We start from the raw sequence: 18,904 nt of genomic DNA on the forward strand, positions 1-18,904 counted from the left end.
TCTTTGAACATCAACACTTACAAGTTTCACACCCTTTAAAAATTATTCTGCTTTTCTATTCTTACGACCAAAGTGAATAACTTCACATTTCCCTACGTTATATTCATCTGCCATCTATTGCACACTCAGTTAACCTGTTTGTATCTCTTTGCAGCTTCTCTGTGTCCTCCCCACAGCTTACATTTCCACCTAGTTTTGTATCATCACAAACTTAGATACATTACTCTCTGTTTCTTCACCTAAGTCATTAATATAAATTGTAAATAGCTGAGAGGAACTGCCTGCTGTGAGGAACCCATTTTTGGAAAATTTGAAGGACATTGAATTTTGGACATTCTTCCTCCTGAGTTATTTTTGAAAGTTTGCAATATTAATTTGGGGCTGTGATTATGCCATTCTTCAAGAAACTACGGGTCAAAATAGATGTCCAGCCAGGACACCTGGAGAGGAAAGAGATACTTGATATATCTAAGTTAACAAAGAACTGCAGTTGCCAGGCTAAAGACTCAATCTGATTGGTTAAAAACACCTGGCCTAAGAGAAGTATTCTTTGAACACCTTAGTCTTTAAAACTCTCAGGCAGAGTCAGTGTGTATCCACCTTAGAAGCAGGCTGCAAGGAAAAGATTTTCTTTCCCTCTCTCTGCCCCACCTAGGTGTTAAACCTTCCTCAGAAACGTCTCATCAGGATAACTCATCTGTTTTATTTTGAAAATCTATAAAATTGTGATAAGTAAGAGTCATCAAGGACAGTTTCACCAACAAATCTGTTTGAAAGAACTTCCAGATCTATTGTAACCAGAATTCTATTGGATCAACAGTATTGAGATCTCTTTAAATGTTATTCCCCTAAAAGAAATGTTCCCATCCTCCAGCCTCTGCAGGGGCCTGAGTTTGTTTTGTCCTGTTTTTGTGTTTGTGTGCGTGTATGGAGGCTTGAATATTTTTTTTAAAGGGTAAAATCATTACACTTCTAAACTACAACTTGTAACTCTTTTGAGTACAAACCCATTTCCATCTGTTTCAGATGAAGTTACATTGTTTCATAGTTTGCCATTGTGAGATTTGAACTCTTGGGGTTACAAACCCAGTACCATACCCACTTGGCTATTTAGGCCAGCTTATTAACTTGTTAATTAATGGGTAGTTTTATACTAAATCAAAATTTGTTGTGTTAACTTAAGGAAGCCTGGTTAGAGTCTTTTTATGCTAGGATTAACTATCAAAGGTAAACAATTGGCCAGTTTTGTGGATGAATTAAACATTTAAATTATTGTTACAACCTGTGGAGAAGTAGGACTAGAATTAACTGCACATTCCTCCCATCGTAGTCCATAACATATGATTGGAGTCTCTTATGGGATTTGAAGAGCAGACAATGAATGATTGCCTGCAGATTAATAATAATTTTTGAAGAATAAAAAGACAGATACCAGGTTTCTGATTCATTGGCAATCAGCATGGCTTTGGAAGTTGCAATGACTTTTTTAAAGATGGAAGATTTATCCTTGACTGGTTTACAAAAAGTAACCAAGGCTAAGCTAAGGGAATTGGCAGATAAGTTGAAGTTAGAATTAACCAAAGAGGTTAGGAAAGCAGACATAGTTGAGGTAATAGTGCAGCATTTGAAACTGGAAGGGATACAAGAGAGATCGCACTCTCCAGGGGATGAGTCAACTGAGTTGGCTGGGATTCGGTTGCAAATAAAGCAGCTTGAACACAAAAAGAATTGGAGAAACTTAAACTTGAACAGGAAAGAGCAGGAAGAGAAAGCATTTAGGCCGCTAGAACTGGAATTTCAGGCAAGAGAGAAGGAACAAGAAAGGGCATACCAGCTTAAAAAGCTGAACTTTAAAACAGAGGCAACAGATGTTGGGGAATATTTTGCAGGTGGAAGAACTTATCCCAACCCTGAGTCCAGTGGGGAGATGTTTAAATTTGTACATGTGTTTCCAAGGTTTGGTGAAAGGGGTGTAGAGGCATTCATCATTTCATTTGAGAAGGTAGCTAAGCAAATAAAATGGCCAAAAGAAAATTGGACATTGTTCCTGCAAAGTAGATTAGTGGGCAGAGCTCATGAGGTTTATGCATCACAGTCGGAAGAGGTGACTATGGATTATGATGCAGGAAAGAAAGATATTCTTAGTGCATATGAGTTGGTCCCTGAGGCATACAGGCAAAAGTTTCAAAACATAAGGAAACAACCTGGGCAGACCTGCATTGCATTTGAGAGGGTAAAGCAATCTAGCTTTGTTTGTTGGATATAGGCACTAAAGGTAGAGGTCACATATGAGACCCTTTGGAAATAATTCTCCTGGGGGAATTTAAAAATTCACTCCCTCCAGTAGCAAGAACTCATGTAGAGAACCAGAAACAAATCTTCTGGTTTCAACAGCTAGACAGGTAGCAGAGATGACTGATAATTACAAGCTTGTCCATAAATCCAAACCCTTTCTCCATCACCCCCACAAACCAGAGAAGGATAGAAAGTGGGAGGGCGAGAGGTAGGCAAGTAGCCAGAGAAGAGAAGGGACAACTGGGAATGTGCTGAAATTTCCTCCTTAGACCAGAAAGGAAAATTCTGAGGATGGGAGTGATGTCAGAAGGCCTAAGTGTTTCCATTGTAACAAGGTGGCCCACCCATCTTCAGCTGCTTCATCAATGACCTTCCTTCCATCATATGGTCAGAAGTGGGGATGTTTGCTGATGATTGCACAGTGTTCAGCACCATTCGCGACTCCTCAGATACTGAAGCAGACCATGTCCAAATGCAGCAAGACCTGGACAATATCCAGGCTTGGCTAACAAGTGGCAAGTAACATTCATGGCAGGCAATGACCATCTCCAACAAGAGAGAATTGAACCATTGCCTCTTCATATTCAATGGCATTACCATCACTGAATCCCCCACTGTCAACATCCTGGGGGTCACTATTGACCAGAACCTGAACTGGACTAGCCATATAAATACCTTGGCTACAAGAACAGATCAGAGGCTAGGAATCCTGTGGCGAGTAACTCACCTCCTGACTCCCCAAAGCCTGCCCACCATCTACAAGGCACAAGTTAGGAGTGTGATGGAATACTCTCTTGCAGCTCCAATGCTCAAGAAGCTTGACACCATCCAGGACAAAGCAGCCCATTTGATTGGCACTCCTTCTACATTCACTCCCTCCACCACCAACGAACAGTGGCAGCAGTGTGTACCACATACAAGATGCATTGCAGAAACTCATCAAGGATCCTTTGAGAGCAACTTCCAAGCTCACGACTACTACCATTTAGAAGGACATGGGCAGCAGATAAATGGGAACACCACCACCTGGAAGTTCCCCTCCAAGTCACTCACCATCCTGACTTGGAAATATATTGCCATTCCTTCACTGTTGCTGGGTCAAAATCCTGAACTCCCTCCCTAACAGCACAGTGGGTGTACCTACACCACAGGAACTCCAGGAGTTCATGAAGGCAGCTCACCACCACCTTCTCAAGGGCAACTAGGGATGGACAATAAATGTTGACCTAGCTAGCAATGCTCACATCCTTTAATTGAATAAAAAGGAATTCAGGAAAATTGCTGGAAGTTGTGTGGGAAGTCTATGGGACTTATTGGGGAAGGTAAGGATGATTCAGGAAAAAGAGTCCTGACTGAAAATGCAACTGATCAATTGGAAAGCTAACTGCAGCAGTGAGTCCGAGTGTGAACGCTGCTGTGAGTGTGGGGGAGGTGAACAAGATACCTGAAATCTGCAAGGAATTCTTTTCAAAAGGAAAATTTACTACTTATTCCTCAAGTGAAGCAGGTAAACCTATCATTTTACTTGGGGATGCAGGGGCTGCACAAGTTCTTTTGCTGGGGAAAGGCCTGACTTTTCCACCAGAGAGCTCACTAAATGCCAAGGTTTAATGAATGGTATTGGCAAGAAGTATATACTATACCTCTGTATCGGGTGCACCTGGAGTGTGACCTAATGTCTGGAATGGTAACGGTAGGAGTTGTTCATAGTTTACCTGTAGACGGAGTTGACTTACTCTTCAGAAATGATTTGGCCGGAGCGAAAAAAGTAGCTTCTTCAGCTATGGAAAGACCAAGTGAAGTCAAGGAGACAGAACAATTGCAAGAGAAGGTTCCAGGAATTTTTCCTTGTGTAGTGACCCAATCAATGGATAAAGTAGTTCCATTGTCAGAGGTAACATTGGCACCACAAACATATTTGGCTGTCTGAAACTTTCTTTGTGGACTTGGACAATCTGAAGGAAATGTTCAGAAGCTCATCTCTGATTGGGGCTCAGCAAGCCGATCCAGAGTTAAGTGGCCCAATCAGCTCAAACTGAAGCTAAAGCAGAAGGGGTTCTGCATGCTACTGTATTAAAAATGGGATTCTGATGAGGAAGTGGAGACCACCCCACAGACCTGCGGACAAGGAGTGAACAGTGGTCCATCAGGTAGTGGTACAATCAAATAACATCAGGAAATATTAAGGATAGCTCATGAAATTCCTATGGCAGGGCATGTAGGAGTCCAAAAGACCCGAGGACACATAAGTCAATGTTTTTAATGGCCGGGTCTTCACAATAATGTGGTGCAGTTTTCTAAAACATGCCATATGGTGGGAAAACCACAACATGTAATCAAACTGGCACCTTTATTTCCCATACCAATCTTTGGAGAACCACTTAGTTGGGTGTTAGCAGACAGTGTGGGACTTTTAGAGATAATAAAAGTGGGACACCAGTACATCCTTACTATCATAATAGGACAACCCAATTTCCAGAGGCCATCCCTTTGAGGAGGGTTACAGCTAAGGTTGTGGTAGAGAAGTTAACCCAATTTTTTTTAAACTAGATTTGGATTACTGATAGAGATTCAGTCTGATCAAGTTTCCAATTTTATGCCTAAAGTTTTTCACAACATAATGGGCAGGTTTTCCCAGTCAGCGAGCGGGGGCAGGGCCCACTCACCAACGTGTAAAAAGAGGTGGGTATATGTCGGGCATGTGTACCGGTGCCACCCCTCCCATTTAGATTTTCAGTTCAGCAGCCGAATCGGTTATGCGCCCACCAAACTGTCAACAGCCTATTAAGGCCATTAAAAATCTAATTAACCTCATTGGTGGACTTGCCCATCCAACCTTAAGGTTGGCAGGCAGGCCAGGAGCCCAGGTGGGCTTTGGATAAAGCCTGAAACCTCACCACGGGTGGGATTGAGGTTTCAGGAGGGTCTTTAAATTTTTACGAAAGGTTTCAATAAAAGTTATGGACATGTCCCAACAGTGTGACATGAGGGGGCATGGCAGGGAACTTTTTAAGCCTCGTTATTTACAGTGTTAAATTGGAGATGATCTCCCTGAGGCAGCACTTCGCCTCTGGGAGGTCCGTGCGCTCTTTCATGCGTGTGGGTGAAAGACCGCACTCCCGGCTGAGGGATTCCCCCCACGCCGGCACAGGGAGCGCATAGCGCTTCCTAGCGGACGTCACATTGGCTGGGCCTTAATTGGCCCGCCCAAGTAAAATGGCGGCGCGCCCCCAATTGGGGGCACTGATCAGAAGCCCGCCCACGTCCACTCCCACGTTTCCCTCCCGATGGGAGGAAAATGTTGGCCAATGAGTAGTTTGGGTGTAAAACAGTTAAAGCCCATGGCATACCATGCACAGATAGAGGGAGCTTTAGAGAGGCACCATCAAACTCTGAGAACAATGATTAAAGCCCATCATCATGAATATCCCCATGACTGGGACAAAGGACTGGACTTTCTTCTGTTTGCCACCCAAGATTCACTGAATGAATCTACCGGTTTTGGTCCTTTTGAATTAATCTATGGACTTGAGGTAAGAGGTCCTCTGAAATTAATCAAAGAAAAGTTTTTAGGACAAAGGGATGAACCCTGTATATTAGATTATGTGTCCACGTTCCAGAAATGTCTCAATGGACCCTGAAGAGTGGCTCAAGAACACCTTAAAGTTTCTCAAACAAAAATGAAGGAATGGGCAGATTAAAAAATCTGAGACCTGAACATTTCAACCAGGGGGTGAAGTGTTAATGTTATTGCCTTTACAGGAGGATCCTCTGAAAGCATGGTTCAGTGGTCCATACAAGGTAGTTAAGAGGGTTAGTAAGGTAAATTATTTGATAGACACCCCAGATCACAGGGAAATGAATCAGCTATGTCACATCAACATGTTAAAACCATACCATTGTAGGGAGGAGGATAGGAAGGAGCAGGTAGCAAGGAGAGTGGAGGATGAAAGAGACAGTGAGAGTGAGGCAGAAGGAGATTTAGACAGTTCATCTCCTGCTATTTGATTAGTTAATTCTGAAATATTAAGACAGTTAGACACCAAAGTTCAGCACAATAGCTGCTCCACTAACACACTTGTTACGAAAGAAGTCGAAGATAGTATGGTCGAGAGAGTGCCAAAGAGCTATTGAGAAGTTGAAGGCAATTTTAACCCATGAACTGGTGTTGGCTGCCCCTAGCTTCTTCACCTTTGAGGTGGCAATCGATGCCAGTGACTTGGAGGTGGGTACAATTTTATTACAAGAAGAGGAATCAGGCATAGAAAAGCCAGTGAGATACATTTCTAAAAAGTTAAATCAGCATCAAAAAAGAAATTCTGCCATAGCAAAGAAAACCCTGGGATTATTTTTGGCTCTAAAACATTTTGAGATATTTGTCTATCATGGCTGCAAAGAAACCCTAATGTATATTGACCATAATCCCCTGGCCTTTATAGAAAAGTTTAAGACTCAGAATGCCAGACCATTTCAACAGAGTTTGCTACTATAGCCTTATAACTTGAAGGTTGTCCATGTTGCTGGAAAAGATAATGTAATTATTGATGCTTTATCCAGAATGTAATTTTTGTTAGTATAATATAGAAATCAAAAGATCAGAACCTATACAGATATTCTGTATAAGGAGTGAGTGAGAATGGGTGAGTGCATGTTTAAAATTTTTATATATGTTGTACAAGTTTTCCTATATGTTTTGTAAAGGTGTTTTTTTGAAAATGGTGTTTCATTCCTTATGGGTGGAGGCATATGAAGAACCTATTTTTGGGAAATTTGAAGGACATTGAATTTTGGGCATTCTTCCTCCTGGGCTATTTTTAAAAGATTGCAATATTAATTCGGGGCTGTGATTATTGCCATTCTTCAAGAAGCCACGGGTCAAGATAAATGTCCAGTGGAGAATACCTGGAGAGGAAAGAGATACTTGGTATATGTACATTAACAAAGAACTGCTGTTGCCAGGCTAAAGACTCTTGCTGATTGGTTAAAAACACCTGGTCTAAGAGGGGTATTCTTTGAACACCTGGGCCTTCAAAATCTCTGTCTGAGTGAGTGTGTGTCCACCTTAGAAGCAGGCTGCAAGAAAAAGATTCTCTTTCCCTCTCTCTGCCCCAACTTTGTGTTAAACCTTCCTCCAAAATGTCTCATCAGGGTATCGCATCTGTTTTATTTTGAAAGTCTGCAAAGTTGTGATAAGTAAGAGTCATCAAGGACAGTTTCACCAAATCTGTCTGGAAGAACTTACAGATCTAATGTAACCAGAATTCTGTTAGATCAACAGTATTGAGATCTCTTTTAATTTTATTTTTTTTAAAAAGAAACATTCCCATCCTCCAACCTCTGCAGTGGATTGTGTTTTGTCCTGTCTTGTATTTTTGTGTGTTTATGAGGGTTTGAATATCTGCTTTTGAGAAGGGAAAATCATTACATTTCTATATTGAAGTTTGTATGTTAATCAGTTTATTAACTTGTTTTTTGAAGAGTAGTTTGTTTTATAATAAATCAATTTTTTTTGTGTTTGCTGAAAGAAACCTGATTAGAGCATTTTATGCCATGAATAACAGTATCAAAGGTAAACAATTGGCCAGATTTGTGGGTGAATTAAACATTTAAACTATTGTTACAATCTGTGGAGAAGTGAGGCAAGAATTAGCTGCGCACTCCTCCCATCTCAGCCCGTAACACTGGCAACATGAAAAAGCCCAATTTTTTGCCCACTCTCTGCTCTCTATCTATTAATCAATACTTTACCCATGCTAATATATTGCCCCCACTCCATGAGCCCTTATCTTGCCTACTAACCTTTTGTGTGACACCTTATCGAATGCCTTTTGGAAATCCAGGTATACTACTTCTACTGGTTCCCCTTTATCTACCCTACTAGTTACATCCTCAAAAAACTCTAATAACTTTGTCAAACAGGATTTCCCTTTAGTTAAACCATGTTGACTTGTTCTAATCATCCAATGCTTTTCAAATGCATTGTTAAGACTTCCTTAATAATAGATTCCAGCATTTTCTAAACAACTGATGTTAGGTTAACTGGCCTGTAATTCTTTGCTTTCTCTCTACCTCCTTTCTTAACAAGTGGTGTAACATTTGCCGCCAATATAATGGGACTGTGCCTGAATCTAAGGAATGTTGGAAATTCATAGCCAGCACATCCACACTCTCTGCAGCTATCTCTTTTAGAAGCCTAGGGGGTAGGCCATCAGGCCCTGGAGATTTGTTGGATTTTAGTCCCTTAAGTTTCTATGCTGATATTAATTTCCTTAACTTCCTCACTTTTTAGCCCCTAAGTTACCGTCTATTTCTGGTATGAATCTTGTGTCTTCTACTGTGAAGACAGACACAAAATATTTGTTCAATGCCTCTGCTATTTCCTCATTCACTGTGAGATTTTCTCTTGTCTCTGCATTTACTTTAGCTACTCTCTTCCTTTTTATACACTTATAACAGCTTTAACAATCTGTTTTTATATTTCTGGCTAGTTTACTCTCATTCTATTTTTATCCCTTTTTATCAACTTTTTGGTGGCCCTCTGGATATAGTTCAACAAAACCAATAAGGCAACAGGAGATATTTTGATTTAGTACATCCAGGCATTTAAGAAACTAAAGTTCTACTTAACAAACCAAAGCTGCAACTTAAAAACTGTTTGGGCCTTTACTCTCTATTTGAGCTTTGGGTGTAGTTAGGCATGCTCGACTCCTCTCAGTTCTTTTGCTCTGAAGACTTCTCTGCTCTGCTACCCACTGTGCTGCAGCTTCTCTGTTTACTAAGTCTCCGGTTTCCATCTCTGGGACTCTTTTCTGTCTCTATGCAATCAAGCGAGGTGAGGTCTGGCTTTTTAAACCTTTCTGATTGTTGGACCACTTCACGTTCAGAGCCACTCCAGCCTGCTGATTGGCTCAGACCCTGTGTGAGCAGTGTCTAGTTCGTTTGAATTAGGGCTTTGAGGTGATAAGACCTTTGCAGAGAAGTGTGGAAACCCTTATCCATTTATATGGAGAGAACTGGTTTGGATTAATCCTGCCCAGTTCTCTGGTTCCATACTGTGTGAGGTTACCAGAGTTCACAGTTCATTTGTCCCAAAACATGCATCTTGAAACTTACAACCGAAGTAAATACAACAAATTCTTTAAAATTCGATATATTTGAAGGATATAATCTAAACAAGCAAAGATTTTGGATTAGTTAACAGAGTACTGAGTACTGTACTAAAATCATAATAACTCTAATTCTAACCATCCCAAAACTACTTACACTTCGGCCTGCTGAGGAATAGAGTATTTGTGGACCAGGATCTCAAACCCAAGATTGAGTTCATAGTTCATCAGGCAGCAGTGATCCCCAGGCTCCTACATGCTTCAGAGGTTTGGACAACTTACAGCAGGCACCTGAACGCTCTGGAAAAGTACCACCAACGAGGTCTTTGCTGATCCTTCAAATCCATTGGCAAGAAAGGCGATCCAAACAGCAGTGTCCTGTCCCAAGCCAACATGCCCAGCATTGAAATGCTAATCACTCAAAACCAGCTCCGTTGGGCAGGACCTGTCGGTCGTATGCCTGACACCAGACTCCTGAAGCAACTACTCTACTTGGAAGTCAGCTATGGCAGGAGACCCCCAGGAGGACAATGGAAAAGTTTTCGGGATGCCCCCTAAGCATTCTTGAAGAGATCAAAGGTGAAGTTCTTAGGACAGAAACAGACAGACACTGAGAGTATATAACTGCACAAACAAGCAATGGCCTCCTTTTATTCCTCTGGTACAGACTCTTTCTGCTGCTACAGATATCTTTTCAATACACTATGATTTTTTTAATAGGATCTGGATGTCACTGGTAAGACCAGCATTTGTTTCCCATCCTTCAATGACCCTTGAACCAAGTGGCTTGCTCAGTGGCTGACAGTCCGGTTGTTGCTAATGACAGCAGATGTGGTTGTAACGGTGAATTCATTGTGAATTTTGCGAAAACCTTGTGGCTTGAGAGCGATTTTGTTTCTGGATGCTCTTCCGAACAGGTCTTCCCAGTTTCACCATTCCCAAACCGTCGTACGTAGTTGAAACATTTCATCTTGCTTTGTTGCTCCTTTGAGGTTGGCTAGTTTTAGTGACTTTGGCACCGCATTCAGGCTCACAAAGTTAAGATGCTGTTCAGCAACCTTTCCCTCACTGCAGGTTGGACTGACTATTTGTAATGGATGTCACGAAAGATAGTTGGGTTTGTTTGGCTGATGCTCAACACGGGACTTATACTCTTGTAGTTTGAGTATCCGATGCTCTATTCGAGTAGGTGGCTCGCTATGTGGATTGTTGAACAAGTTTACTAGTGGTCTGTAATCGGTTATGATTTCAAACACATTTCCATACAAATAGAGATGAAAATGTAAGCAACCCCATGTGATAGGGAGTGTTTCTCTCTCTTTGCAAATAAATTTGCTGCACAGGTATTAGCGATCGGCTTGCCATCGCAGCAATTGATGGATTCCCTGCCTTGTCTTTTCACTCAAGAACTGCACCTAAGCCAACTGGGCTTGCATCCACACCTAGCTGGGTGGTTTTCTCAGGGTTGAAATAGGCATTTGTGCAACTTGCTGATAACCATTATTTGATCAGGTGTACAGCCTGTTAGTGTGATGTGGTCCACTTCCACTTGGTGGTCTCTTTTATCAGATCATATAGGGGGACAGATAGCATAGTGAGGTCAGGAATTAAGTGACTACCGTACAAGATGAGTCCTAGCAGACTCTGACTCCCTGCACATTTGTAGAATTCGCAGCATTTGCATTGGCATCAAATTTCCATGTATCAGGTGACCCTCCTTCACTGCTGAACACATGGCTGAAGAATTTGATTCTGCTTTCACTGAACAAGCATTTGTCTTTGCTCAAGGTGAGGTTACATCCTCTAAGACATTGTAGTCATTGTAGGCATGCATGCCGGCGTGTCTCAAGTTCAATTTCTGTGTGACTGTAGATGAGAATGTCACCACTGATGTTCAACATGCTTTCAAGTCCTTGAAGTGCAGACTGAATCATGCGCTGATATACCTCAGCTGCTGAATTGACTCCAAAGTTGAGCCTCTCGTATCGAAAAATTCTGATGTGAGTGGAGAATACTAAGATACCTCGATTCTGCTGCTAGCTCGATTTGATGGTATCCCTACATTGAGGTCAAGTTTAGCACCATGCACTTTCTCTATGATGTCATCAACTGTCTGTGTCAAGCATCTTTTTTGTTGCATGGCTTGGTTTGGTGACCACATATCAATGTGGATTCTAAACTGGTTTTCATTCTTGGGTTACTTGACAACTTGTATGAGTGAGACCTGAGAGGGTAGGCTCACCCCAACTTTCTCAAAATGTCAAGGTCAAGTAGACACTGAAGTTTCTTCTCAGTCTGCTTCCTGACAGGAAATGTTATTCGTCATTGTTGATGCGCGATTGGGGGCACATTGGGGTCTATGTGCAACTTGCATGGAAAACCTTTCAGTTTGCCGATTTCCACTGAAGCGGTCAGCATACATTTGAGAATGTTATTGGTATGCGCAGAAATCATCCACGTGCAGATCTGCTGCTGTGTGAAAACTGATAAGCTTGTCACATTCTCCAGATATGCATCCTTTATTCTAGTGTCTTTGAATTAGATTGCTGTTTCGAAAGTCCAGGGAATTTTCAGTAGTTTGTCACTATTATAAGGGAAAATTTTCATATTCCTTAGTTTGCAGTGTCCCATGACACTGATAGATGCTCCTATATTTATTAGAGCATTCAAGTCTGAGCAGCCAATGGTCACTGTCACGTGCGGCTGCTGTGTCTGAAAGACAGCACAAAAGTATGTTCAGGGTCATCCGCCTCTACATTGGCTACATCCTCTTGCCCTTTTTCTGTGGTATGACCATGGCACCTTGTACCTGGTGGACAGGCTTTGGGGAGTCAGGAGGTGACTCACTGTTTTACTGTGGTATGCATACATGGCACCATTCTGTTGGCACTGGTCTTAATAGTTCATTTGTTGATGAGCGACAAACACAAGCAAAATGGTTGGGCTTTCCACAAGCTTTGCACTTTTTACCAGTGGCAGGACACACTGTCCGGTGTGAGTAAGCACCACCACAGTGAAAACATCGGTTGGACACATCACAACTTTGTTTGTGAGACCACTGTTGTTGCTTTGCGGGTGGTTTCCTGGCACGTGAGTGATGAATAGTTTTCATAGGAGTTGAGCCTAGAGTGTGGCGTTTACTGTTGGCAGCCTCAACTTCAGTAGCTCTGGACTCTGAAAGCAATATTGATGTTGCTAACTCCAATAGCTCTGGCAGCTTTCTGACTTTCTTGAGTGCTTTTTGGCATAGTTGGGCAGGGAGGCAACCTTCATTATTTGTGTTTTAATTTCCCCGTTTGACGTGTTCAACATCATCGAAGTCACATTTGGCTGCTAGCTGCCTCAATTGCTAACAGTATTGGTCAATTGTTTCGTTTTCCTCCTGCGTTGTGCATCGGAGGACGATTGTTTCATATCTTGTGTTTCTCTTGGGTGTGAAATATTTGTTAGAAAATCCATTGATCTGTGTGTCCCTTGTGGGCGTGGTAACATTTAAGGGCCAGGGTGTTCCAATGCTGTTACAGTGGTTCCAGCCTAGTAACAAGGGTGGGACCCATTGTGAGTGTGTTAGTAGGTTCCCCAGCTCAGTTCACAGGGTCAGTCAGAGAGACAGTTTGAGGCAGTCAGCTTCAGGGAGCCGGCCTGCAAGTGTCACAGCAGGGGCAAAGGCAGAAGCCCCAGTTAAGTTATAGAAAGTGCTGTGAGCTGGCTGTGTGGTTGGGACTCAGGAGAAGGCCCAGGAGCAGTTTGGTAGCTCCAAGCTGTGGAAATAGGTGGGGCTGAAAGAAACCCTGGGAGCCACTGATAGTTCAGTGCAGCTGAGAGTGGGGCCAAGGTGTGTGTGTATTGGGAGAAAACTGTAAAGGAATGTTGCTTCTCTCTCTCTCTCTCCTGCTCCTTCTCTCTCTTCCTGTATTGCCTGCAGACCAGAGTGGAGTGTTCACCTTCAGCCAGAAAATTCTCATCTCAGTGTAACTCACCTGTATTTGAAAACCAGCGAAATTGGGACAAGTGAGAGTTCACAAAGACAGCGTTTCACCAAAGATCCATCTGAAAGGACTTCCAGATGATTGCTGTGACCAATGTTCTGTCAGATTGATAGAGTCAAGACCTTTTTGAACTTTATCCTTTTTATAGTATTCCCTTATGCTGACCTCTGCAGAGACCTTATTTGTCTTGTCCTTTGTTTTGTTTTGTTTGTGTGTGTGTATGTGTATTGGGATTTTAAATGGGAGGCAAATCATAACATTTCCAGATTGTAAATTGTATGTAAACCAGTCTTTCAATTTTTTTTTAAAAAAGAAGCTTTGGTTAATAATAAATCAATTATTCTCAATTTATGTGAAAGAAGCCTGGTTAAAGTCTCTTTTATCCTGGGCCTAGCAGTAGTGAAGGGGCAACAATTGGCCATTTTGGTGAATGAATTAAATATTTAAACTATTGCTCTGACCTGTGGATTAGTGGGGCTAGGGAGTCTGTGCTCTCCTCCCATCCAGGTCATAAAATAACACATTTGTGCATTTATCACTGAGTCGTAGTCATTTTGATCAAGTGAGAAAAAGCTTTTTCACGCAGCGAGTGGTTAGGGTCTGGACGCACTGACTGGGAGGCAGTTTTAATCGAGGCATTCAAGAGGGCATTAGATGATTATTTAAATAGAAATAATGTGCAGGGTTCCAGGGAAAAGGCAGGAGAATGGCACCAGGTCATAATACTCATTTAGAGAGCTGGTGCAGACACAATGGGATGAACGGCCTCCTTCTGTGCCTTTAAAATTCTGTCATTCTGTGTAAGTGTCTCAAAAAGGTCTTGCAGTTCTTCACCACCATAGTGGAGAAGTATGGTACCTTTCCTTTTATCATCTGTGATTGCAAAACCTGCCATTGCACCTTCCAAGTAGCGTTTTCCAATATGGGAATACAGATGATGCTTCTAAATGTGCATCAAAAGGTGGTAGATTGGGCATAGACAATGCCACTGAAACCTCTCTGTAATGATCCAAGATTAAGATTTTTTTGATCAAGATGGTTTTTTTTTTGCAAAATCTGCACAAATGTATACTTTATATAAACTTTCCTGTTTGTGAGATCTGAGCATGTGTGCATTTAACCCAGCCTGAGTGTGCCTCTGACTCTCAAACTTAAAATGCTTCCTTCTCCACAGAAAGTAGGCAAAATCCTCCAACAAGATTCATCCCTTGAAGCAATGTTTCTTATTTTTCATCATCCTTATCATCATTGTGAAGTTCTTGGGACAGAAACAGCTAGAGACACACAGAATTTATAAATGCACAAGCAACAATGGCTGCCTTGTATTTCTCTTGTTGCAGACTCCCTCTGCTGGTACAAATGCATATTATAGCTTCAAGTGCACAAAATGTATATTGCAATTTTCAACACACCACATCAGACATCTCTGCCAACTCATGGGACTGACCAAAGCGGAGAAAGCTTATTTGGCAAGGCACTGAACACATTGAGAGACTTCATTGGGAATGCACAGAGGCAAAGTCGAAGAGTTAGAGCGAGTGCACAAACCTCCAAACAACTCATCTACCCGACCCTCCAAGCACCACCTGCTCCATATGTGGTAGAGTCTGCAGATCACACATAGAATATATCAGCCATCTAGAACCCAGTGAACCAGGGTGGAAGCAGATCATCCTTGATCTCGAAGGGCTGCTTAAGAAAAAAAAGCAGGGCATTGGTGAGACTACGCACAGAGTACCGTATACAGTTTTGGTCTCCTTATTTAAGGAGGGATATACTCGCACTGGAGTGATTTCAGAAAAATACATGTGACCACAAGTCCATCAGGCAGTGGTCTGCATGTAATATCCTGTGGGAAAAGGAAATGGTGTAGGATGGCTCCCTCAGCGGACTGTCATTTAGCAGAATGCTTCATCGCCAGAACTTTCCAACAAGCACCAAGATGTAGCTTGGTTAGTGGTGTGAAGGGCCATCCCTGTCAGATCCTTCCTGCATGTCTGGATCTCACCCACTCTGCACATTGTCCTTGAAGCAGCTCTGGTGGGGGAAGGCCATTGTCCATCTCCTTCTGGAATGTGCCATTTGTAAAGCAGGCCTGGAGAGAGATACAATGGTTTTTGTTGAGGTTCATCCCAAGCAAGACTCTATGGGCTGTTCCCAGGGATACACACCGAGATAAACATCAACTGTCCCTGGAGGAACATCAATTCAATGAAAGTCATTCTTTGGTCTGCCTGAAATCTGTTGGTCTTCCAGTGTAAAGAGCTGTCAACAACTGAGTGTTGCAGACTGGCATATTCCAAGGTCCAGGACTACGCGCTGAAAGATGCACTAAAGTTTGGGGCAGACACCCAGAGGCTCAATGGGGAATGACCACTGCCTAAGGCCCTCTTGCCATAATATACTGAGGAGCTGCAAACTGTGTAAAACCCTTTGGGCTGTATGCACCAGAAAATGTTTGATATGAAATGTAAATGGACATTGTAAATATAACCTGTAATGGCAAGCATAGTGAGGCATCGCATGTACTGTATTGAGAGGAACCCATCTGTCATGCACTTAATGGATTGTCAAATTTGAACTGCTATGTGATGTTCTTTTACAAATTTTATGAATAATATATACTTCCTGAAAAAAGAAGTTCAGAGACGGTTCACCAGGTTGATTCCTGGGAAGACGGAGAAATTATGTCTCAAGCTTCGAGCGGGTTGCGCCTGTACTCATTGGAGTTGAGAAGAATGAGAGATGATCTTATTGAAACATAAAAGATTTTGAAGGGGGCTTGACAGGTTAGATGCTAAGAGGGTGTTTCCCCTCGTGGGGGAACCTAGAATTAGGGGGCACAGTTTCAGAACTGATGAGCATGTTAAGAGTCTATTGACCTTGATGGCAAGGATATGAGAGAGATAATAAATCTTTATTGGGAACAAGCTGCAACTGTAAAAGATGAAAATGCTCTAAGTGATTTTGTGAAGATTAAAAGAGTTGGGGGGGGCAGTGTTTTCTCTCCAGATTTATTCAATTTGTATGGTGAAAATACTCTTAGAGAGATCAAAGACCTTCCTGAATTATTAGTTGATTACAATGTTAATAAGATAAGATAAGCCGATGACACCATTCTTATTGCTGACTCTGAGGAGAAACTGCAAAAGATTTTGGATAGAGTAAAGTGAGAAGAAAGGGATGAGCATAAATTGTAAGAAAATGTCTGGTATTGTCGAAAAGGAAAATCTTACCAGAATGTGAGATCACAGTGAAGAATGAGAAGACAGGTAAACTCATTTTGTTCCTTAGGAAGTATGTTAACATCGGATAGAAAGTGCGACCAAGAAATAAGACAAAAGATTGGGATGGTCAAAGATGCATTTCAAAAAATGAAAAAGATTATGATCAGCTCAAAATTAGCCATGCAAACATGAAAGCTGAGAATCCTGGAATGCTACATCATGCCTATTTTGACATATGGAAGTGATTGTTGGACGTTCAGTGAAGCAATGCAGAGAAGGATTGAGTGTAGCTGCATTTTTTTGAATAGAAGTAAGGTGAAAATTGACACCTATACAGCAGATATCAAGCCATATGTTTATATTACTAATAAAATTGGTACTATGAAAGGGGTTTTATTGTTAAAGAGGTTTAGTTTAGAGCTTGGTGACACAATGAGAATTTACATTCAATGGGTTTTGCTAGGTATAACTTTAGCAGTTTTGTGTATGCAGAGCAGAGGCAATGTGAGATCAAAAGCAGCTGTGAGCCTCCAACTGTCTCCACAGGAACCAAAGTGAAAAGAACCTCATTTTGAATTTGTAAGGTGAAAATGCTTTGCCTGTTGCCTGGTTAAGTCTATGTTGCCTTAATGGTGATTAGTTTGGGAATTTTTAAAAGTTGTGATAGTAGTAATTTGTAGCCATGTGTATATATTTAACTTGTGCAAATTAATAATATGGTTCATTTAGTTTAATGTAAAACTTCAAGAACTGGTGGTGTGATTCCTGAATTTACAGTTGCATCTTAAACACGACACTTAAAATTATAGGTTATGACAGTTGTTTAAAGTTTTCCTCTGGGATTTTTAAATAACTCTGCTTTACCTACTGTATCGGTCACAACACCCATTAGTTTCCCTAGCACTTATCTCTGGTGATAGTTATTGTATTTATTTCCTCCCCCACTTTTGCCCCTTGATTATTTAGTGTTTTTGAAATGCTAATAGTGTCTTCTACTGTGAAGACTGATGCAAAGTATTTATTCAAATCCTCTGTCATTTCCTGGTTCACCATTATTATTTCCCTAGCCTGATTCTCTAAGGGGCCTGTTTACTTTGGCCCCTCTCTTCCTTTTCATATATTTAAAGAAGCTCTTACTGTCCATTTTTATATTACTTGCTAGGTTACCCTCAAAATTTATTTTCTCCCTCTTTAATATTTTTTTGGTCATCTTTTGTTGGCTTTTAAAACTTTCCCAGTCCTCTGGCTTACCACTAATCTTTGCTACATTGTATGTTTTCTCTTTCAGTTGGTTTATCCCATCCTTAAAGTTTCTTCCTCACTGGGATATATCTTTGTTGTGAGTCATGAACTATTTTCTTAAATGTCCTTAAACTAGAGTTTAGAAGGAAGAGAGGAGACCTAACTGAGGTATATAAGATGCTAAAGAGGATAGACAAAGAAGACGTGGAGCGGATGTTTCCCCTTTTGGGGCATTCTAAAATGAGAGGCCATAGTTTTAGGCTAAGGGGTGGTAGATTTAAATCAGAGATGAGGAGGAATTACTTTTCTCAAAGGGCCGTGAACCTGTGGAATTCACTACCTCAGAGTGCAGTGGATGCTGGGATGCTGAATAAATTTAAGGAGGAGATAGACAGATTTTTAATTAGTATTGGGTTGAAAGGTTATGGGGAGAGGGTGGGAAGTTGGAGTTGAGGCTGAAATGAGATCAGCCATGATCGTATTGAATGGCGGGGCAGGCTCGCGGGGCTGAATTGCCTACTCCTGCTCCTAGTTCTTATGTTCTTTTGTCTGCCATTGTTCATCAACCGTCTTTTCTGCTAAACTCCTTTCCCAGTCCACTCCATCCAACTCATTCCTTTGTAATTACCCTTATTTAAGTTTAGCACAGTTCCTCCTGACCCAAGTTTCTCACTCTCAAACTGAAGGCTAAATTCTGCCATGGTATGGTCACTGTTTCCTAGAGGATATTTTACTCTGAGAACATTTATTAAACCTGCCTCATGATACATTACTGGATCTAAAATTGCCTGCTTCCTGGTTGGATCCACAATATATTGTCCTGGGAAATTGTCCTGAATACACTCTATGAATTCTTGCTCATGGCTACCTCTGCCAATTTGATTTTCCAAATCTACATGAAAATTAAAGTCATCCATGAAGAATGCATTGCCTTTTTCACATGCCCTCATTATATCCTGATTTATTCTCTGTCCTACAGTATGGCTACTGTTAGGAGGCCTAAAGACTACTCCCACCAGTGTCTTCTTCCCCTTATTATTTCTTG

General features: G+C 41.5%; 1 protein-coding gene across 1 annotated transcript in view; it reads left to right on the top strand.

Annotated features, from left to right (window-relative positions):
- The window catches only part of zc3h4 (zinc finger CCCH-type containing 4), a 77,129-nt gene extending 62,371 nt beyond the window's left edge, over positions 1-14,758 (top strand). The window contains exon 13 of the mRNA XM_041179177.1: positions 14,565-14,758. Coding sequence (XP_041035111.1) covers positions 14,565-14,571 — 7 coding nt within the window. The 3' untranslated portion in view covers positions 14,572-14,758. The remainder of the gene's footprint in view (positions 1-14,564) is intronic.
- Positions 14,759-18,904: the final 4,146 nt, after the last annotated feature.

Source organism: Carcharodon carcharias, chromosome 34 (genome assembly GCF_017639515.1).
Source record: "Carcharodon carcharias isolate sCarCar2 chromosome 34, sCarCar2.pri, whole genome shotgun sequence".
In the NCBI taxonomy this organism is placed as follows: domain Eukaryota; kingdom Metazoa; phylum Chordata; class Chondrichthyes; order Lamniformes; family Lamnidae; genus Carcharodon; species Carcharodon carcharias.